Genomic DNA, 24,417 nt, shown 5'->3' with positions numbered 1-24,417 from the left:
AATAAGTGTGTTCAGGAAAAGTAGATGAGATTCATAAGTTACCAAGGCCAAGCACTTATTATTTAATAAAACTGACAGATATGGAGAAACCAAATACTTGATCAGTACCCTCAAATATAAAAAAATACCCAAAAGTTTCACCTATTTCTAAAATGGCATTTGTCAAAAAAGCTTTATCAAATTTAATAAAAATCCATTACACAATGCTTCAATAATACTCTTATAAAATTCATGATTAAAAAAGAAATCTAAAATAAAATAAGGCAGTCATAAAAAGACAAAAACTATATGATTCCACTTATATTAAGTATCTAGAGCAGTCATATTCATAGACACAGAAAGTAGAATGGTGGTTGCCAGGGGCCAGGAGGATGTGAGAATGGGGAGTTGTTGCTAATGGGTAAAGAGTTTTAGTTTTGCAAGATAAAAAGAGTTCTGGAGATTGGCTGCACAGCAATGTGAATGTACCTAATACTACTCAACCGTACACTTAAAAAATGGTTAAGATGGTAAAATTCTATGTATATTTTACCACAATTAATAATTTTTTAAAAAGTAAAAGAAAGAAATCTATTTCTAACTCGTCAACTAAAAGGGTCTAAAAGCAAAGATAATGCCAATAGCAGTGGGAATACCTGACACCCAGATCTTTTTTTCCAAATAGTATTTCCAAATGAAGGAAGAGAGGCTGATCCCAAGGAAGGTATAAGTTGATCCCAGGATATCTTACTGTGCCAACAAGCAAGGTATGGCGCAAAACTTTGGGGAACATAAGGATATGGGAGCCAGTTAGCAGGGTTTCCAGTGCTCAAACTTGTAACAGTTTGAACATCAAAACAAATCGTGAAAGTCATAGATTATAGCACATTGAGTAATAATAATTCGAGTTCATACTGATACCAAAACAAATAAATTATTAAGAGAAAAAATTTCTTTAAGCAGTGGTCCCCAAACTTTTTGCCACCAGGGACCAGTACTCCTATGAAAATCTAATGCCTGATGATCTGAGATGGAGCTGAAGCAGTGATGCTAGCTCTGGGGAGCGGCTGCAAATACAGATGAAGCTTCACTGGCTGGCCTGCCTCTCACCTCCTGCTGTGTGGCCCATTCCTAACAGGCCACAAACCAGTATCGGTCCATGGCCCGGGGGTTGGGGACCCCTGTTTTAAAGTGTAAAGCCAACTAATAAATGCAAAAACATAATAGACCTAAAAATTACTTTCATAATATTATATTAATAATTGGTTAAAGCAAGAACCAGCACTGGTTCTGAACATCACTGGATGCAATTTTGTGTGGAATGTATTATTTGCACAATCTTAAAATATCTCCCCACATACAATATATTAATTAGAAGGAAGTAAATGATATCTTTATAGGGAAAAATCTGGAAAACACCATCTTAACCTAGTCATCAAAATTACCATCAATAATGGGACAAACTGACATGTGGTACCTCCTTGTGTAATGCAGTGAGAAGGACACAGCGCTGCTTACATAGTAGCATCCCTGCCAAAGATTCATGAACTGAAAAAAAATGCTGAATGGTCCAACAAATCCAAATTGAGGGATAGTCTACAAAACAACTGGCCTATCTTCTTCTAAAATATCAGTCATAAAGACCAAAATAAGATTTTAAAGGTATTTTTAAGGTAAACTTTAAATAATTTAAAAAGTAAATTACAAATTTTTTAAAGTTGCAATCATATTTTTTAAATGTTCTTAGAAAGTTCACCTAAAGCCTTGTTTGATTTTGAAGTCATTAAACTTTTTATTTTGAAAAAAAAAATACGAAGGATGCAAAAATAAAACTGAATTCATGTATACACTTCACCTAAATTCACCAATTGTTAAAATTTTGTATATACATGTTTTACGTTGGCTTTTTTCTTTGTCTCCTAAGAACAACAAATTCTCTTATATTACCATAATCACCTTCAAGAAACAATGATGTAGACCAAATGATGGGGGAAAAAAAGACAGGTGTTTATTAATTTTCTACTGTTTTTTTATTTTTTCTGTTAAATATACTGATGTTTAAAATTTTTTCAAAACATAATGTTATAGACATGAAATTTGCAAAGAGTAAGTTCAAGTTTTCACCACACAAAAAATAACTTTTATGATTTCACTACATGTGAAATTTAAAAAACAAATGAACAAAAAAATAGAAACAAACTCATTGATACAGAGAAAAAATTGATAGTCACCAGATGGGAGGTGAGTTTGGGGGTGGGTGAAAAGGGTGAAAGTGATTAAGAAGTACAAATTGCCAATTATAAAAATAATCACAGAGATGTAAAGTACAGCACAGGGAATATAGTCAATAATGTTGTAATAACTATATATGATGTTACATGGGTACTAGACTTATTAGAGTGATCATTTTGTAAATGTCTAATCATTATGTGGTATGCCTGAAACCAATATAATATTGTATGTCATCTGTAATTGGAAAATAAATTAATTTTTTAAATGGTAACTATGTGAGGTAATAAATATGTTCATTATCTTATTATGATAATCATGTCACAATATGTACATATATGAAGTTATCACCTTAAATATATAATTATATAATGTATATATACTTGTGTACCTTAAATATATACAATTTTTGTCAACCATATTTAAATAAAGTTGGAAATTTTTCAAAACAGAAGTCTGATCTCTATAATTTTTCAAAGTAGAATTTGTACAATGAAGTAAATAAAAACAGTCTGAAGCTTTATCAATCTTCCTAAAGCCCAGCCCTTATTCTGTACTTCCCCTACTCAAATGTCAGCAATAGTTCCTACCAAAATTAATTCAAATTCTGGTCTTGCATTTGAGACTCAACATATTTCATTACAACCTACCTTTCTAGGTTTATCCTGAAAAGCACCTTGGATCAAAAAGCAGCTTGGATCAAATCATCCTGGAAGGTACACTTAGGTGCCGTATTCCAACCTTAAATCTCAAACCAGTAATTTTTCAGCCTGAAATGGTAATTCTTTTCTTGGTTGTACATGTAGCTTGCAACTCCAGCAAGGGACAAATATAATGATAGAGATGATGAAAAAATTAACCAATCACATAGTGTTAAATTTGGGGGTAGGGGGATGCGGTGTGGGGTGTTGGCTTAAGTACTGGTGTTCATAAGTTTTTTGACTATCGTGTTACTTTTTATATTTTGTTTTTAAAATATTTTTAAACACCAAACATGATCTGACATTCCAAGTATATGAATTTTATAAGCTTGATTTATAATATTTATGAGATACTTATAAACCTATAAATGTATAAGCTGGATTGATATAGCTTACACATGGAAGTAATGTTATGTAAAAGCACATATGTACTATAACATGAAAATAAAAGTGACTTTTTCATATTAAACACTTAATAAATTTTTCTAATGATTGCATAATACTTAACAATACTAAACGATAGATTCTTGTTATATTCACTTTCTTCTATAAGTCACAGTCCAGATTTTCAGTATTAATAGTTACACTACAAATGCTAAGTGAAAATGTCAACTTTGATCAAAGAACTGCATCTAATTAATCTAAAAAGCTAGCAGGCATCATTTCCTAGAAATGTATCAAACCCATTTTATGGAAGACAGATGATGTGTATAAAGATATTTGCCAAATTTAACACTCAATCAGAGCTCACTTTTTATTTTTGAATTGAGCTTAGTTCTTTATTATAGTTTGGCAACCTTTGACTAAGTTAGTATTTCCTAACTTCTTAATCAGATTCCAAAATGGCCAAATTTAAACAATCAGGAAGAAGTCCATCATTCTGAGATCAAATAGCTTGGAAAAGTAACCTTTGAGGATTTTAAGTATAAATTAGACCTCTGCCAACCCTAAGATTCTGTTAGGTGAATGAAAAATATAGAGATTCCATCTTTTCCCTTAGGAGAAAGAGAACTTGGTTAGAACATTGGATTTTATTTCATCTTGAACATTTGAAACATTGAACTAATCCTCTAGAATCTGGGTTCATCATCAAACTGTTGTTGCATGTGCCATTTAGAAAGGGATATCTCATTTAGGAAATGGGACTGAAATATTTCCTTTTTTAATGTAATAGAGATGAAAATATTTGCTCTAAAAGTAGAAGACATTCTTTAATTTTAGCTTATTTTACTTTAGAGTTCCATTCTGTTCCTTCTTTTTCCACATAAAAAATAGAGAAATTTTACGAATTAGATGCATAATAAAATTAGAAATAATACGCTCCAGGCCAAAAAAAAAATTATTTTACTTGTATGGGGCAATAATTTTATTTCCAAAGTTCCAATTATTTGGAGTAATTTACATTTCCCACTCATATCATTCACAAGCTCTGGAGACTAAAGAAGCCAAATATAAAATTGATAAAGAAGCTTTCCTAGAATTCAAAAAACACATATTCAGTACAATAAAAAGAGACATAGCTGGAAAGGAATGAGATCAATTCAACAGATATAGTATATGAGAGATTTTAGATATCTTTCAAAGAATGACAACATTATTTCACTTAAGAAACATGTATATAAGTTTTATTTAATTATTCTCATATAACTGTTTTTCCTGATTTAGAAAGTGCATCATGACAACACCCTAAGCTGAGATATGGAAAGTCCTCTTTACAAAAAAAATGAAAATAATTTAATTTAGAACATATGCATTTGATTATGTTGGCCTTAATAACAGTGTATATACATTTACTCTCTCTTTAATATTTTGGCATATTATTTATTTCTAGATACAATATGTTTTAACATAATTACTATGGAATTGTAACCATGTCTAAAGGGGGACTTCAAAAGGTAATTAATTATTCTATTTCTAGTATTTCATAGGCTAACCTTATGGCATTGGTTGAATAAGTCTTTTATATTTTATTGTAATATTAAGGAATCTACCTGATATAAGATAGGGACATCTCTACAGGAGTGAGCTCTTTAACCCCTTCAATCATCAGCCATATCTCACAATATTACACAGGGCAAAATGAACACCTAAGACACACGTGAAGGAGAAAGAAATCACAAAAGAAGCATAATGGGAAGAGCAGTGTTAGAAAAGGAAAAGGGAAGCTCCACTCATTTTTTTTTTTGAGAATATTTTATGGACTATTTTATGCAAATACTTAGATGAATCCACTGCTTCAATGAATCTCTAAGCAGTCACTCCTTCTCACCACAGCATTTTGAAATTACCCATTCATGCGTTTTATGAAGTAATTTGTCCTAAATAATATAAATAAATAAAGAAAACAAACCCTTGTCTAAGCCTCTCCAACACACCACCTCCTTTAGGATGTTACTCCCTGTCTAGCCAACCACTATTATTATCTAAACATTTCTAATCTCATGTGGAATATGTAACCTTCCTTATTCCAACTTCTGTTCATATCCTAAATAGGTATAACCATAGATTTCTTATCTCTTCTTTATAATTACAGCCTTAATGGAAATGAAAAATAACTATTTCCCTGTCACATTCACATTACCTTAAAAATCTAGATATCCACCCAGTCTGCTAAGCAGATACTTGTTGGTTGGTGTTAGGTGGAAAGAAGAAAGAACGATAGAGCCAATGGACTAGGCAAGTCCAAATAAAACTCATGGGGAAGAATATGAAAAGCACCTGAGCCAGGATATTTAGGGATGGAAACACTAAATGACAATACTAGATTCAAAAACAAAAGCTGAGAACTACACATAAGCCTAAAGCAGAGCTCTCCAGAGCACCCGAAGGTTGCCTGTGAAGGGCAATGGCAACTAATTCACATCAGTTCTGCATTCCATATGTTGTCATTCATGCAGATCATGCAGGTGTCTTTACTTAGCTAGAATTCACCATAAAGAAATTGTTTGGTATTCTGTTATTATCCATTCTCCTCACATTTCTTGCATAGGAAAGTCAACTTTCTATGATTGTTATTTCAACTAGCTAAAGCTCTTGCCTCCCAGATTCATTGTTGGAAAGTATGATACTAGCCTCTTCTTCAGGAAATCACTCAAAAACAGCTAGGAGAATGAGAAACAGAAGGTTAAGCTCCACTTGTAATAAAATTCAGAAATTTTTATAATTCTAAGACATAATACATGAGGATAAGCTGCCAAATGCATTGAAGGTTGAAAAGAGTTGTGAAGGACTCTCAGAGGGGAAATATTTAGCTAAAGACCTCAAAGCTGTCAGAGCACAGGTCTCTAAGGGCAATTTAAGAGGTGTGTAAGCTGTATCAAGGAGAAACTGGGAAGGTTAGAGTAAACCAAGAATCACTCATGCATACTATATTTTTAGGGAGCTTTTAGAAAGAGAAGCAGAGTAGAGAACATTCTGAACAGTGCTATGGCTGACAATCTCAGGTGGCTGGGAAGAAATAAAAGCCAAAAGAATTTCCCCATACAACCCTGTGTCATAAGGTCAGAAGAATTTTACTTGTAATAGAAATTTTCTACAAACCTGAAAAATTCCCTAACCCCTCTTTCACATAAACCTCCTGTAACACATGGTACAGAAAGAACTCTACTCATTTAAGGATGAATGAAGAAATAATTTTTAAAAAATCACTGAAAATATTTCACCATGATATCGCCAAAAAGTATGGGGGGGAGGATGGGGGGTCAATACAAGGAGAGATTGAAAACAAATGGCAAAGGATACTCACAAGAAACTTTCATGGAACAGATAAAACAAATTTTAAGACTTAAACTAATTACTTTTGTAGAACAGAAGCTCAAAGCAGAGATGCAAAAGTTCAAACAAGACAATCCTTAACAAAATCTCAATGACTTTGAAACTCCATCCTAAAAATCATATGAACTCTCAAAGGACCCTGAATAGCCAAAACAATCTTGAAAAAGAACAAAATAGAAGGTCTTATACTTTCTGATTTTAAACCTTACTACAACACTATGGTATTAGCATAAACACAGACATAGACCAATTGAAAAAAACAGAGAGCCCAAAAATAAACCCTCATATAGTTAATCAGATGATTTTTGACAAATATGCCAAGACTATTCAATGAGGAAAGGAGTCTTTTCAACAAATGGTTCTGGGAAAACCAAGTATCCATATACAAAAGAATAAAGTTGGACTATTACCTCACACCATATACAAAAATTAACTCAAAATAGATTAAATATTTAAATGTAAGAACTAAAATTCATAGAAGAAAAAATAAGAGGAAAAACTTCATAACATTAGATTTGGCAATAATTTTTTGGATATGACACCAAAAGCACAGCAACAAAAGAAAAAATAGATAATATGGGCCACATTGAAAGTAAAAACCTTTGTGCATCAAAGAATACTATCAACAGTGCAAAAAGGCAACACATAAAATGGGTGAAAATATTTGTAATTCATAGATCTGAGATTTCTATCTGGAATATAGGAAGAACTCCTACAACCGGACAACAGCAACAGCAACAGCAACAGCAACAGCAATAGCAACAACAACAACAACAACAACAAAAGTCAGTACTTGAATAGACATTTCTCCAAAGAAGATATACAAATGGCCAATAAGCACATGAAAAGATATTCAACATCACTAATCATTATAAAAATGTAAATCAATTCCACATTGTGATTCCACTTCACACCCATTTGAATGGCTATTATCAAAATAGCCTTGGCAAGGAAGGGGAGAAACTAGAACCCCTGGACCTTGCTGGTGGAAATGTAAAATGGCAAAGCCATAGTGGAAAATAATATGACAATTTCTCAAAAAATTAAACATAGGTTTCTCATATAATCTAGCATTTTCACTTCTAGGTATATTGCAAAATAGAAAGCAGAGACTCAAGATATTTTTACACCCATGTTCATTGCAGCATTATTCACAATAGTCAAACCATGAAAGTAGTTCAAGTGTGCATTCAAGGAAATATTATTTAGCCTTTAAAATGAAGGAAATTTTGATACATGCTACAACATGAATAAACTTTGAAGACCTCATGCGAAATGAAATAAGCAAGTCACAAAAGGACAAATACTGTTTATTCCACTTATCTGAGGTAACTAGAGTAGTCAAATTCACAGAGTTTCAGTTTAGGAAGGTGTAAAAAGTTCTGGAAATGGATGGTGATGATGGTCAAACAACATTGTAAATGTACTTAATGCCACCAAACTGTATGCTTAAAAAGTGGTGGTAAATTTTACGTTACACATATTTTACCACAATAAAAAAGTGACTAGTTATAAATGGTAAGAAGTTCAATAAATTATGCAAAAAGGCAAAAAGGCAGAGGAGTTTGTCGATGCAAAGGCCAGAGTTATAAAAGGTTCTACAAAACAGATTAGATAAGGCAGTGACTGGAACATGGGGAGGAAAAAAAGTCTATTTCTCATCTCTGTCACTTCTAGCATCTGCCTCATTCTTCTCTCTCACTGAAGTCCTGGGTTTATATTTCCTCTGTTTGGGAGAACAGCCGACTGTCTAGAATCTCTTGGCCACAGAGATTTTAGAAGGGACATACTGGCCATATTTGCCCAATTAGCTATGGAAAAACAGGTTGTATGAACTTGGCTGTTCCCCCTTTAATCATGTGGGAGATGGGGAGCAGAGACAAGGAACAGAAGGTTACCAAAGAAGGGGAAATACTGTGAGCTGGGCAGGCAACTGCAGTGATGTTCACTGTAAGTCCACATACACATTATGCTTTTTCCACTTTTTCAAATTTCTGTTTCTCTCCCCATCCCTTGCTCCTATTGCCACCCACTGTCTTCAAGGTACTCACATCCTACAAGCTCACTGACCCACTTATACATGCCTGAAGGAAAATGCTCTTTACTGATGATGAATTTACCTGTCCCAGACCTTTTCACCAAAGGTTTTGCGCCCATCCTCAGTAACTCAGAGTAACTCATTCGGCTAATACAACACTCGTTAAGTGTTGTATGGTGGGATCACCATATTTGTCTTTCCAGGGGACTTTCTGGATATAATATTTTATTTCTCTATGCCATTAACAAATATTTTTAACGCAGACACTTTTCTACACCCCTCAAATTATGGCATGCAGGAAAAGTGACGCTGGAAAGTGAATTTGGATCAGTTGTGTTTGTTTGATGAACAATTCAAAAGGATAATTGTAGGGCCAAAAATTTATATATTTAAAATTATGTATAAGTACATATACTTTTTACTAAACATATTAATCATAACACTATATAAATTCCATTATTATAGTGAAATAATAAGACTTTAAAGTGGTAAAACATGTATTATTAAATTAACTATGAAAAAAATGGTTTCCATAGAAAAAGAAACTCAAACAATACAAATCTCATGGAGGAAAGAGTTTGAACAAATCAAAACCAGATGATGAAAGTTGAATACCAATGAAAGAAAGAATGGTACACAGATGGTTCAAGAGCAGAATGGAATCAGCAAAATAAAATTCAGGAACACAGAGACCAAATTTTTACTGTTCACAATTTTTCAGAAAAGCTAACTCATTGTGAAGTTGTCTGTCTTGAAACGAAACAGCCAACAAAGGTACTGTTTTAATTCGGTGGTTAAAAATGTGGGCACTGAAGTCATAGTGTTGGGTTCAGATCTCACTTCTGCTTTTTAAAAAGCTACATAACATTGGGGAATCACTCCATAACCTTAAGCTCATCTTGAAACTAGGGATAATACTAGTACTTAACCCATTTGTTTACTGGGTGGAATAACAGGTAATACATGTAAAACGCCTGCTTTACATTTAGTTAAGTACTAAATAATATTTCAATAAATAGTAGCTGTATAATTCACAAATTATATTAAGGAGTCAAATATAGGAAATGACATCCCAGGTCACAGTACTCTTGAGTTGGTACTAGGGTGCTTTTATCATCACACTCCAGTTTTCATTCTGGATTGCTCTCCCCAAACAAGAGTAACTTCCATGTTTGTGATCACACCAGAACATAATGAATTGTGGATAAAATCTGCAAAATTTAACCTAGGTCCATAGGATTCCACAGAAGTCATGTGAATGCTAACAGGTGAAAGGGTGGTATCGTAGTTAGGAGCATATTTTCTAAAACCAGACTGCTAGAGTTTGAGTCCAGGCTCTTCATTTACTATTATGTGATATATACTTACACCTCATTTTGTTGGTATCTTCATCTGTAATATTTCACCAATCTTATAAGGCATTTGGAAGGATTGCCCAGCATAATACATATAAAGAATTTAGAAATACCAGGCACGTAGTAGGCAAGCAATCAGTGTTAGTTGCTGCCACAAATGACAGATGCTGACTACAGGGAGCTGCCAAACTGGAAAGAGGGCTGGATAGATGTTATAGAAGACCCACAGACAGTGCTGTATGATGGTTTCCCTTTTACACAGGAACACTTGAGGTCAGTAATCTGTGATCATTAAGTAATTGTCATCAACATCTTGGTGTTCTTTTCCCAGAAGATTAACTGCACTGAAAGGAAAAAATAGGGCACCTGCTCAATGCTCCTTTGTTTAGAATTGAGGTGGTTTGCATATTTCATGTCTAATTAATAGAGAAGACTTTGCCCTTTAGTGTACTGGATAAAAGAAGAAGGTAATGATTCAATGTCTCCTGGCCCACCATTTCTTTCCCACAGAGGCAATAAAAGGAGACACACATGCACACGTACACACACATGCACATAGACATATACACACACTTCTCTGAGGCATTTATCTTGTCACACCCTCAGGAATTGGCTGTGGAGTACAGGAAACCCTTTCTGCGTCTGCCTCTTTATAACCAATGAGCCACACAGCTCGGGGTCCAGAGTCCCTGAAAGAATTTCACTTTCAACACAGGGCTGAAGACCATACAAGAACTAGTAGAAACCTTTTATGGTCTCTCGGTATCCTGAATCTTCTATGTCAATGCAGAGAGAGAGCCAAGATAACCTGGCCAAGAAAATGAAAACATCCCTGTTTGGGGCCATGTCATTTACTTAATCTTCTCATTCTAGTAATTGACAAATATGAAACGACTTTGTCAAGGGAAGAGCTTAAGGGACAGACCTCTGTAACATTTTGCAGGGACCTCACAATTTTAACTTTCCCTTAAATTCCCTTCGGTGCAACTGAAAATGGCCAACGCTTAGAAATCACTAACATCTAAGAGGTCACAGGAAGAGAATAAGCGGACAATTAGATAATCCATTTTATGTGGTATAATGCACTCATTTTCAGCCTCTTCCCTCACTCCCCACCTTCCCATATGGCAGCAGCCACCTGAAACCCCTCTTATCTGGGAGAATTCTCAAGCATGTCTAAATGTCCCAAAATTCAGACCCAAGAAGGCACTACCTAGAGAAAGACAAGAATTGCCTCCTTCATCTCCTTATTTCCATTTTCCTGTCTAAGGACCCACAATTTCTCCAGATTATGGCCTCCAGGAATTTCTGTCCCCATCAGGGAGATGAAACCCCCATCCTAGGATCTTCCTCACCAGCAAAATTATATCACAAACAAGCATCGCTTTAGGGAATAGAAGAAAAGAGTGGCGGGCTTCATGGAGGGGAGGTCTCTTCTTAACAGTAAAGATCACAATAATGCACTTTGTTATTAGGGGATTTCTAGACAGTCCTCCCAAATGAGAGGGGATTCCTGGATTCTCATGAAACATTTTTACCTGGATAAGCTAGTTTATAATAAAAAAGAACATGCGGGAGGCTGGTGCTGCACAGTGAGAATAGCCTCTGAGAAGCTCGCCAAACAACCAAACCACTAACAAGTACATTTTGCTACCTTTTCAGTTTTATTTGTTCTGCTCCAGCTGTAATTATAAAAGAAGTAGCATTAGAAGAAAGAAAGTACTTCAAGCACAAAGCAAAAGTATAAGGAGAAAAGATAGTAATGTATATGTTAGAGGATTTATGGAGAGTCTTTAATTCCAAGAGGAGATTAAAATTCCACAAATTCTAGGTCAAGCTTTACTTGCCATAACTCATTCCCTAACCAAAATTGGCTAGATAGAATGGTAGTAGGATATAGCAATAGGATCTCTTTCTAAACTGTACAAGGGCTAATGATCTCCTGGGACTTGAAAATCAGGATTTACTTTTATAGAATCAAAAAGAAGCTCCCATTCTGGAGATATTTTTTCTCTAAAAATAAAAATTAGTATGCATAAATTACATGCTAAAGATAAGAATACATACTAAAGAGTATATAGTAATAAGAGTAAGCAGAATAGTTTAATTGCCCTATTATCTGTTTGCACAGAATGGAGAAAAAGCTCTCAGATCTAATTTCATTTTTAGTACTCAACAGGAATTTTAGAATTAGGCAATAATTTACAGGAAATTTTCTTTCTCTAGTCCTCTTCTGCCCCCTAGTGGCAGCATATTTTACGTGATTCCCACCCCTCCCACCCACCCGCCACCCACGCTTTATTGATGTATTGACAAATAAAAATTGTATATATATATGAGGTATACCATGTGACGATTTGACATGTGTATACATTGTGAAATTATTACCACAATAAACTTAATATATCCAACACCTCACATAATTTTCGGTTTTTTTCTTGTGGTGAGAGCACTTAAGATCTACAATTTTAGCAAATTTCAAGTATACAATAGTTTTAACTATAGTCACTATGATGTATCTTAGATCCCCAGAACTTATTAACCTTATAACCGAAAGTTTGCATCTTCTGACCGACATCACTCTGTTTTTCGAATCCCCAACGCCTGGAAATCCTCATTCTACTCTCTGGTTCTATGAGTTTGACTTTTTTTGTCATTAGAAATATTTGGTTGTTATATGTCCACCCATAGAGTAAATCCATTGTAATTTATGCCTATTATAAACCTTGAAGTCAACTTAATAAATACATTTGACTGTGTGATAAAACTTCATGATCATTTTGGAAATTAATATTGTGTATTAACTTACAACAGCTTTACCCAAAATATTTTCCCTATAAAAACCCTAGAAAGAAATTCTGAGAAAAGGACATTAATGTGCTGGTCTAAAGGTTTGGAAGGCACAGACTATCATATCTTTCTCTTAAAATTCAAAATATACATGACCATATTAAAGATAAATCCTCCAGCAGTGACACTTTTGACTGTTTCCTAAACTTGGCCATTAAACACTTTTTCCACATTAGACCTATTGGCATTTTGTAAAATATACCTTGGCATGTAGGCATTGTCCCAACCTCATTTTTTCTCCTGAGAAAGGCTAAGAATTTTCTTCCTTGTTATTCTTCTTCCTTCGTCACACTTATTATTATCCATTATATCGACTTCAGTTCTTTCATTTGAGTACTTTATATCAGGTTGGCAAAGTGATATACGTTCTGTACCTGAGACTCTAGCGGACTCTCAAAATCAAATCTTGAAACACTACTCAACAGTAAAAGGGGGTGTACATTGATACACATAACAACTTGAGTGATCTTAAGGCATTATACTGAAAGGGAAAAAAACTCAAAAGGTCACACATACTATACAATTCCATTTATATAACATTCTCAAGATGACAATTAGAGAGATGGAGAACGGATAAGTGGTTGACAGGGACTGAGGGATGATAGGAAGGCTGTAGCTATAAGGCAGCATGAGGAAGTTCCTTTGTGATGATGAAACAGATCTGTATTTTAGTTGTAATAGTGTTTGTTTGACTCTATAGGTCTCATGTCATTCAGGCTGCTCTAACAAAATACCATATATTGGGTAACTTATTAACAACAAACATTTATTTTTCACAGTTCTGGAAGCTGGGAGGTCCAAGAACAAGGTCTTGACCAAGAGCAGAGGTCTGGTATGGCCTACTTGGTGGTTCATTGATGACATTTTTCTCTATAACCTCACGTGATGGAAGAGAGTAAAAGAGCCATCGTGAGACTTTTTGATAATGGCACTAATCCTATCCATAAGGGCTCTGCCCTCGTGATCTAATCACCTCTTAAAAGTCCCACTTCCTAATATCATCACCTTAGATGTTAGTTAGGTTTCAACATAGGAATTTTGGGGGTAACACATTCAGACAACAGTACTATACAATGAGGAATGTTCTGGAATTACACACAAAGACGTATAAGAAAATAAATGCATGTAAAATGATCATGAAAACGAAGTAAGATTGTAATCTAGTTCATTGTATTGTGCTAATCGACATCCTTGCTTTGATAGTGCACTATAGTATTTAAGATGTCACCATCGAGGAAGCTGGGTGAAAGGCATATAGGACCTCTGTGTACTATTTTACAACTTCTTGTGAGTTTATAATTATTTCAAAATAAAAAGTTTTAAAATAAAATCCTATGGTCCACATTAATGATTTTCTATATGAATTCCTTTGGATTTTTCCAAATCTCTCTAGCTTGAAAAAAAAAAAAGTAAGAGTAAAGCACTGTATAGAAATAATTAGGTACTAATATATTGTTATTTTTTGCATTGGCAAATTAATTGAGGATCATAACTATATGTTGTTCCTCTTTCCTGGGAATGAAATAAGGTAAAATGACCCAAAATGAAATCCTTGATAAACATATACACGCACACAATATTTTTTCTCCAATCTTTCTTCATCTCAATAAATGCCTTTCCCCTATTGCCTAGTTGCAAAGACCAGATTTTTCAATTCCTCTTTCACTCACTTTCTACATCTAATCTATTAATATCTCCGTAATACCTTGTCTGCATTTTAAATATGTACAAAGAGAAATGAGAATTCAAAGGAGACTGAGACAATACATCTGACAGATAGGAGAAAAATCAAGAGACCATACAAACATAGGAGGCAAAGGACAAAGAAGATTCAGGAAGGAGAGTAGTCAACAGTGTGAAATGCTGCTAAGATGACAAGAAGGAAGAAAACTGTCCTTTACATGCAGAGGGAAAAAAAGAGCTAATCACTGTATTTAATGAGTCTAGGCTTCAGTGTTTTGAAAAATAGATGAGAAGAAGTATAAATAATAAATATAAAAATTATATCAAAAAGTTTGGTTATGAAGGGAGAAGAGATAGTCATAGCTGAAAGGGCCATGGAGTTTTTAATATGTGAAAGTCTCAAGATTTTAAAATTTAGCCTAGTAAGGAGTCATATTACGATTCTTTCATGATAGTGTTTATTTTATAAATAATTTAATATTCCAAAAGCACATTCAGTAATTCACAACTATGAGATTTATTACTAAAGTTAGTTAAAAATAAGAATTGAAACCTTCTTACTCCTGCAGACTTGGACAAGAGCAGCAAGTAATTAGATACACTTAAAACACATGATTTAAATATAGTGTTTGGAAATCAGGTAAAATTCTTCAAATCACTATAAATGAAATTTAATAAGCCATATAAATGAAATGTAATAAATTTAATGGTTATGCTTAGAACTGTTCTATATTTCTGTATCTCCTGCATTTCTTTCTTTCTACCCTTTTCCCCTTTAATTTCTCTATCTCTAGTCCTGTTTTTTTTTTTATTTATTCATGTGGAGGAGTTATTAATTGCAGTTACTTTGAATTCTATTATTCAGTTAAACATTTCTGAATATCTACAGTGTTAAAAGTAGTGTTAGGAGCTATGAGAAAGCATAAGTGTGATATTATATTGTTCCTTGTAATTAATTCTTGCACTATTGTCTTTTATAAGAAAAAAGTATATTTGGTCAGTCAGATGGCCAAAATATATTTCTCACATCTATTTGGATTTCATCCATGGTTTCTGACTCAAAGCTCCCCAAACTCTTTGAATTTCCTAATCTATAAGCGTGATAAAGTTGTCTTTTGTTATGTTAATGAAGTGACCTTTGGACAGCACCTAAGGATTGGAGCTGACTGCCAGCGGAGCCAACCACGTGATTAGAGGGTTAAAACTTTTAGTCCCACTTCAACCTCCAGGGAGATAGGAAGGGCTGGAGACTGAGTTCAATCCCCAGTGACCAATGATTTCATCAATTGTGCTTATGTAATGAAGCCTCCATAAAATCCCAAAAGCACGGGGTTCAGAGAGCTTCTGGGTTCATAAACACGTGGAGATGTAGGGAAAGTAGCTCCCCTGAACAGAGAAGGGAAGCTCCACATACTTCCCCCGTATTGTGACTGGCATCTGAAGGGACTGGGGTGGGGAGCACAATCTTGTAGGACTGAACCCTTAACCTGTGTGATCTGACGCAATTTCCGGGTAGACAGTATTATAATTAAGTTGAATTATAGGACACCCAGCTGATGTCCAAGAATTTCTTGGTGGTGAGGAACCCCCTTCACATGTTGGAACAGGTGACCAGAACATTTAGTATCTAAATGAACTAATGATGTTCTGGAGGGAAATAAGGGGAGGAAAAAAGTATTCCCTTTATTCAAAAAAAAAGAAGTGATTTTTTTTTGGAATCGACCATGTTGAGTATCTATTACATGCTAAACTCTATATAGATACTGAAAATTAAGAACTAAATCATTATCCCTCCTTCAGGAACATGCTTCTTATTGCTTCTGATAAGCGAAGTAGAAACAAGATTAAGGGAAGCGGGTGATATTAGAAGTGAGCATAGGACTCAGAAGCTAATGAGAAAAATGACATAAACCTAGCTTGAATTTCCCAAAGACAGAGAAGATATCCTTTCCAGTGTGCCTCTTTAAAATAAAAGAATAAAAACTTCCAAACCATGAGTTTTACTTGCCAATTTACATCTTCATTACCTCAATAACTTCTCTAATTCTTTAACATCTGTTAACCGGCTCCTGCTAAACAACTCTAGGGACCACGTAATCACAACTTTCTGAAATAGGAGTGTTTTATTCAACTCCTCCTAATATTGTGCCAAAATCTGCCCACTTGTAATGAGTCTGCTATGTGAGCTTGCAGGTGCCGGCCTTTCAGATATTTGAAGAAAAGCATTAGAGTCCACATTGTTTCATTCACCAGCTGAGCATCCCCACATCCTTTTATCTTCCATCCTAACATCGATATGCTCAAGTATGCTTAGGTGACTAAGAATCTTTGTGGGATTGCCTGAGCAAAATTTTCCTCTAGGACATAAACCAGTTTTATAGGAATATCCACTGCATTTGCTCATTGGAGATGTACAGGTAAGGGCTGGCTTTTCCTAGAAATTCATTCAGGCTTTACAGATCTCAAAATTAACATGGGAAATCATACCTCTGAGGATGACAAATCCCATGACAGTCAGCCTTCCATCAGCACTAAGATAGCCAAAATAAGTATCCTGTGATACTTCTAAATTAATCTTTTGCACACAGAATTATAAACAGCTAGCTATAAAATTAGGCAAAATTGGTCTCTCAAAGCTTCAAAAAGAGGTTTTAGATAAATAGATCAACCTATGTTGTTTAGGTGTCAACCTATTTCTTTCAGGTATTAAAAATGGCTGTCATTTAAAAAGGAGACAGTCATTTGGAACTTGACTTGTCAAGGACAGATATAAGTTGTAAATCCCTGCAGGGCAAGATTTGGATCCAATTGTTCTTTTATAAATTAGTGACTTTTTCTCAGAGCTAAAAAGTCTGTCTATATGTGTGTTTTATATGTATATGTCGTAAATGTGAAATAATTTTCTACCTCCGAATGGTATTGTTAAAATTAATTTAAAGGCAAATGTTTGTAAGAATTGGGTATTCTAAAATTCTCATGAATATAGAAACTAAATCGAATACTTTTCAAGTTCATGTGATCTAAGATTAATCTTTAGTATATAAAAGCTAGCTTAAGTTTGTTAGTTTAAGTAAAATAGATATCTTTATTTTACCTGGATTTTACAAAAATATGTCCATGGTAATAATTGACTTATATCTATGAAAAATGTTTCTATGACTTATAAAATTTCCAATCTCAAAAATGCTAATTGATTACTTCTAAGTTGTTATTAAACTCTGAGGTTGTAAGGATTAAAATCTCAATATATGTAGGAAAACGTCTAGGGTAAACAATGGTTGTGAATTAAACAAACGATCAGGGAGATGGGAAACCCAAGACAACTGCTTGGTTCTTTCCCCATATTTTGGTTTTTGCTTTCCTTCATGCATCACAGTGCATTTAAGCTGGACTTAGATGAAGGAATTTATGAGCTGACATTATTAAAAGAAGACATCTTACACTATTACTGACATTTGTTAGAGTCACTTCAAGAAAATGCTAAGTTGGTAACCACTTCCTTTCACAGTTAGCTCCTGGGAACAAAGACTTTAAAGATTATTTGCCTTTAAAGAGACTGCTGCCTGGAGATTTTGTTTATTGGAAAAGAACATCAAATAAAAGACACTCTCCAACCTCATTGGAAAGGACCCTATCAGGAGCCTAACTGTGAATGGACATCTACCCTTGTCTATGGACATTAAAGACTCCTCAAGGACAAGAAGCCATGGACACAAGAAATAGCTATCTCAAGACATCAACAAGGCCTGAATATCTATGGACTGATATTGAACTCAGAATTCATTTTGTGTGTCCTTACCTGTCTGTTAATGATATTAGTCATAATAATAGTTATACTTGTTTTTTGGGTTTTTCTATATAGTCCAATTATTTATAATTATGGAACATGTAAAAGATAACTGTTAATATTTTTTTCATGGCTTATGTAAATATAATACTAGATGCCAAATACAGAAAAATGAGACAGAAGGCAAAACTCCAATCATGATAGTTTCCAGGATAGAAATGATCCAGAGTGTTTTTTCACAACGAAGGCCATAAGACCTGACTGCCTTCCATTTACCTCCCCTCTCCATTTTGGGAAAATTTGGCCTCAACTCACATCCCACGGTTACAGTTTTGCTCCATCCCCAATGGTCATTAAGACAACATCAGTATTAAGACTTCCTAGAAATGAGCTTTCCTGGCACTATGACACCACACTATCTGATCAAAAGGTTGGTCATCAATGTATCCTTTGGATTGATTTATGACCAAAAGGGGTAACTATGGATGAAAAAAAAGAGTTCTATAGAAAGTAACCTCACAGGGTATTCTGATCAGAAATCCCTGACTTGGGCAGATCATGGTGGGTAGTCACGCCCCAGGTGTATAACTTTTTAGTAAAAGGTTTGTCTGCCTTAAACAAGCCCTGTGCATTGTTTCTGTGTATCTAGGGCAAAACGCCTTTGCCATAACCACCATAAAGAAACTACGCATTCTCGTTAACTGTCCTGTAATCCAGTCAGTCCTGGCTTGCTTTCTCCCACGTCCACATAATCTTCCTTACATTCTCTCCTTAATTTCAAATGCATAAAAGAAGCTGCAAAACTGTTATTCTCTGAAGCGTTTGAGATCTTGCGCCCCAGCATATGTCATCGGTTTGGCTCAAACTCATAAAATTCAGAATAAATAAATAAATAAGGTTAGGTAAAGGAGATGTGCTATAGGCATGACTTAAGCTAAAATAAAAGAAACACTGATAATAAATAGAAAGGAATTTAATTTTTATTGATAAGCTATTTTTATTGAATACATAATAGAGCATAATTTACAGTAACCACATTCTAATGTTTAAAATTTAAACTTTCAGAATTACCTTGATTAATATGTAAAGCTTTATTTTCTGGTAAAATAGTGTTTCATTTCAATAATATTTGTCTCATATGTAAATAGGTTCTCAAAATAGGGGATTTATGAATAAAATTTTATAAAGCTTCTTATGTATAAAAGAAATGGACTCTACCACATCAACTGCATCCTCCTAAAAATCCAAAACATAAAGTCTTGAAGGACCAGAAGAGAGCTGTATTTTATTGAAGCTATCAAAAATAAAATCTTAAAGATCTACAAGTGGAACATGGAACTGCCCTCTACCACTGATTCAATACACTAGCAGAAGAGTGGTAAATTGTGGCCTTGTGACAAAGAGATAGAATTATTCTTAAATAAGTAGCTACGCATAAATCAATATTATCCCTATTATAGAGACACACACATACCAATGCGTAAGCCTCCTTTGAAGTAAGAAACTCAGAAATCACCTAGAATATCTATTTTCCTGTGTTACGATAACTAAAATGAAAATGACATTTTACAGAATGATGCAATGTGGAATTGCCTTTTGATGAGGAACATACAAACACAACTCATTGGTCAGAAATAATTTAGAAAAAAGCCTACTCCTACTGATATACACTTAATTAAAAATATATATTTAATGCTTACTTTCCCAAAATAGGATAACAGTCTTCTATTCAAAGTAGTGATAAAATTGCACCTCAAGTGACTCCCAGTATAACCTAAGATATTTAACAGTAACATGAATATCATTTGGATAGATGATAGGAAATTTTTAAATTTTTAAAAGTGCTATGCTTTCCTGGAATTTGAAAACAAAGAAAAAATAAGGACTATACTCTTCTGTTTAACAGATGTCTCTACCGAGTGAATAAAAGGTTCTGAGGCTTATCCAAGAACTAGTCCACTTACTAAAAGTGCATCAGATTTATAATGTGCAAGAAAATGATGCACTGAAGAATATAAATGGTATCTGGACCTATGGTAGCCACTTGGTAAACTCAAAATATGTACTACCCTTATGTTAAGCAACCTTGTCAAAGAGGTATTTACAACATATTTTTATAGAAATCAGTATTAAACTTCAATAAAGCAAATTATGAAAACTAATCCTGTTATAAATAACTCCAGGTTATATACCAACAGGTTAATAAAATGGTTTCTTTTAAAAATGATGATGAAAACTCAGCTCCAATTTCTGTCAATATAGGAGCCAGAACTGTTGAATAAAATAATTGAATTATATCAAAATATAAATGGTATTAGATTGCCAGAATATTTATAACGTCATTTAACATGAACAGAAATTAGGGCTAAACATAACTTTTAAAGACATAACTCTACCTAAGCCCAAAAGAATTAATGCAGGGAGAATTATGCCATCTACAGTTCTGAAAATTTCTGCATGTAGGATATGGAATTGCATATATAAGTAACAAACTATTAGGTAATAGATATATATCTGGATTTTACATTAGCACAGTGCTCCTCAGATTATAATATAACCAAAATACTAAACCAAAGATTATCGTTAGAACATTTTGAAAAACATAAAGTATAATAGGACAATAAATAGAAGGAAACCTTTCATTGCCCTGACATATCTTAATGGGCTTTAATTTCTTTTTTAGAATTATCACTGAAGTTAGTAAGATGGTGAAACCAAATATGAAAGTATTGTTCTGTCCTTGACTTGTTTGGCTACTAGTTATTCCCAACACTCAGTCTCTGGAACCATTGTCCAGTCAAAACTGGAAGTGATGTAGGCTGGTGTTTTAATCAGGTTCCCAGTCAGTGGAAAAGGAGGGGAGACTTTAGTTTCTATCGATTAATGAAACTGATGGCATTCTAAATGGAAGAGCTTCAGCATAAGCAAACTTAAAGGTAAAATGAGTTTTTAATAGCATTACTTATAAGCGATGAAGAAAAATTATACTGTTAATTGTTACTCCATGTCTTCCTTTTTTATTTATTTATCTGTGGCTTCTTGATCACTTTTCACCCAAACCCACTACCTGTAGCAGAGCGAGTTCTCTATGGGAGAGATGAAGGAGGAAGAGGACAGGGCCTCACCCCTCCATGGCCCCACATACCACGACGCAGAGCTAACTGACCTTTTCTCGCCCACCACCTAGCTCTTCATTTCTAATACTTTCACAATAAAGAGATGAGTTCCAAGAGGACTTTTCACTGTGAAAATATGAAGTATTTCACATCAGTATTAGAGTCCCAGTTCTCAAATGAGGAACTATAGTCTAAAAAAGATACGAGCTCCCTTCCAATGGCCTTTTCATTCTAGTCTTTCCTAATACACTACACTAGAAGTTCAGCATAAATTATTTACTGAAGAATATAAGGTATTGATGGTCAGCATAAAGTTCCCGGGTAGGGCGGGGCGGGGGGGGGGGGGGGATGGTATCTTTGCCAATACCCCCCACCAGCTGCATTGTAAGATACTTTGATCCCTCAAGAAGTCCTGGAGTATAAAGGCTGAAAACACCATATCTTAAGTTTGGGAAGTCCCAAACATAACAAGCACCTATTTTAGATCAGAGTGTTTCAGAGGTATAATAGAATTAAAAACTTTCCCCCACTTATAAACAATACAGGAAAATTATTTGTTTGATATTTAACCGTTCTTTCTCCATAGACCACTCTGTGAGAATCTTTGGTCCACACAGAGGTTTCAAGCTTTAAAATACTGAATGCTGATAATTTCTACCTTGGTATCCAAAATATCCATAAGCAGTACATGAATAGCCACTCCACTACAATTTCTTAAAATTCACTAAAACTAAAATTCTTTTTAAAACTCACTTCAAAGCTGTATTTGCATACTTCATTTTTGATAGATTTATTTTAAAACAGTTGAATATATTGTAATGCAAACTCTTTGGAGCCCATGGAAATTATTTTTCCCATGCCCACTTGAGAGATATGCCATGGAGTTAAGGAGAAAATTAAACCATTTCTTAGATTTAGTAAAAAAAAAAAAAAAAAAAAAAAAATGTAATTCTTTTTTGCTATATCAAATATATTTCAATATTTTTAGAAGGGAAAGTAGAAAGAAAGAAGGAAAGGGAAGTAAGAAACGGGGAGAAGAGAAAAGAGGAAAAGCAAGAAAAAGAGAAAAGGAATTTTTCTTCAAAATTTTCACCAGGATAAATGAATATTATCCTTTAGAATACAGGTAAGCATTGATCCAGGTGCTCAAAATTCAGGAAACTTCTTAGAGATTCACAGCAAGCATTAGATGTCACCAGATGGCAGGCAAGCTGATGCTCAGACACCTGAGCCTAGAAGAGCTTCCTCAAGACCCCGGGCAATGCTCTGTAATACTTTAGATCAGCAGGCATGTCGAGACTCTCTGGTCCTCATCAAACCTCAGCTTTTTCCCCAGACCAGAGAGGTCAGGTCTGCTGTATCTTATATAAGATTTTGTTGTAGTCCTGGCTTCTTGTCTCCCCATTTCTAACAAAACTTGTGCCTCCTGGTCCAGGGTCTTCTGGTCTAAGTCACATAAGGCACATATTGCAATGCTCTCCACCTCCACCCCCTGAAAAAGAGCCAGTGTGTGGGGCTGAGGAAGCGAGAGGGAGAGCTGCACACTCAAGGCCCCTCGGGCAGTTTTCTGTACACTCCTCAATCTCTGACCCAGCCAGCAAAGCACAATCCCTCTCTCATTCTTCCCTCCTGAAGAATAGCTATTCTTTTTGATCTAGAATTAATGCTGTTGCCCCTCATTAGGGCCTTTTATTTTTAGGTTATCAAAACTAAAGGAAACATTGGTGTATAATAATGCTTAAGAATCTAGGCTCATATGTTCTATAAAATGAAAAAAATAACCAATCTAAAATAACACATTTATTCTGGAGAAAACGCTTCCTACAAAAATCTTAAAAATATTTTAAAGGGGGAAACATAAAGATATACAAAACTGCAATAATTCTAAATGTTGTTCCACATGTAATTTAGGTGAAGAAATCTATACAGCTATACATACTAGGATCTATTGTACACCATTCCCCCAAACCCACAACCCCATAAGAAGAAAAAAAAATGTTTTTCAAAATAATCAGAAGCAATATTTGATTATGAAAACATGATAATCACATGTGACTTCTGGAAATATGTTGCATGGAGTCTTTAAAAAATAAATCACGGCCAATGTTGTAAAGAGAACAGAAGCATGAAACAGAAAACAAAAATGACTAAAGAGTGAGGAAGAGAGATCGAAGCTCCATTATGGCAATGACTGCAACCGTGGACATCTCCACAGAGGTCACAAGAGGACAGCTTTGCTTTGGAGTTGTAACTTCTCACCGCTTGTCTCCCTGTTAAAAAAAAGCAGACATCAGTTACACGTCTCCCTTGTTTAGAAACAGTTGCTTTGCCAAAACTTAAAAGCATTTCAATAGACTTTTCTGAGTTTTCCAATCTTCATATAATTTTATTTTTCTTTACAAGAAACAACTGAAATGCTCCAGAGGGGCCCAAACAGCTCACCAAATCCAAGAAAGAAACAATGCTTTTAGTCCAATCTATCTACCACCAGCCGTTGGCCAGCATTAAAAGAAAAAAAAAACCAGACTGTATGCTGCAATGGCAAGCCCAACTTGACTTTCTTATGAAGCAGGAAAGCTTTTAAACCGAGGATTGTTTCAACTCCTCGAAAGTTTATTTCAGGGTGACATTTTTCTACACATTCAAGTCAAGTTCTGATCATTAGAACTACTGAAAAGAGATACTTACATTATATGTAAACAGTAATTGGAGAATACATTAATTTTAAAAAATAAAAGATATCTATCATCAGCTTTATTGAAAAATACAAAAATATAAAGAAAACTGCCTATGTAATGCCTTGTTTCAATGCTTTAAGACATTGAGCACATAGTCTCTAAAATCTATTCAACTTTGGTTAAATTTTATAGTACAAGCTAATATGAAAAAACTATTCAAAGCACTT

At 34.4% G+C, this 24,417-nt stretch overlaps 1 protein-coding gene across 1 annotated transcript in view; it reads right to left on the bottom strand.

The window, feature by feature from the left end:
- Positions 1–23,297: 23,297 nt before the first annotated feature.
- Positions 23,298–24,417, bottom strand: part of CD109 (CD109 molecule) — a 104,205-nt gene continuing 103,085 nt past the window's right edge. Inside the window, exon 34 of the mRNA XM_016141681.2 lies at positions 23,298–23,782. Coding sequence (XP_015997167.2) covers positions 23,607–23,782 — 176 coding nt within the window. The 3' untranslated portion in view covers positions 23,298–23,606. The remainder of the gene's footprint in view (positions 23,783–24,417) is intronic.

This window comes from Rousettus aegyptiacus, unplaced genomic scaffold (genome assembly GCF_014176215.1).
Source record: "Rousettus aegyptiacus isolate mRouAeg1 unplaced genomic scaffold, mRouAeg1.p scaffold_m13_p_1, whole genome shotgun sequence".
NCBI lineage: Eukaryota > Metazoa > Chordata > Mammalia > Chiroptera > Pteropodidae > Rousettus > Rousettus aegyptiacus.
Note: the sequence above shows the minus strand (reverse complement) of the source record. Positions and strands in the feature narration are given on the sequence as shown.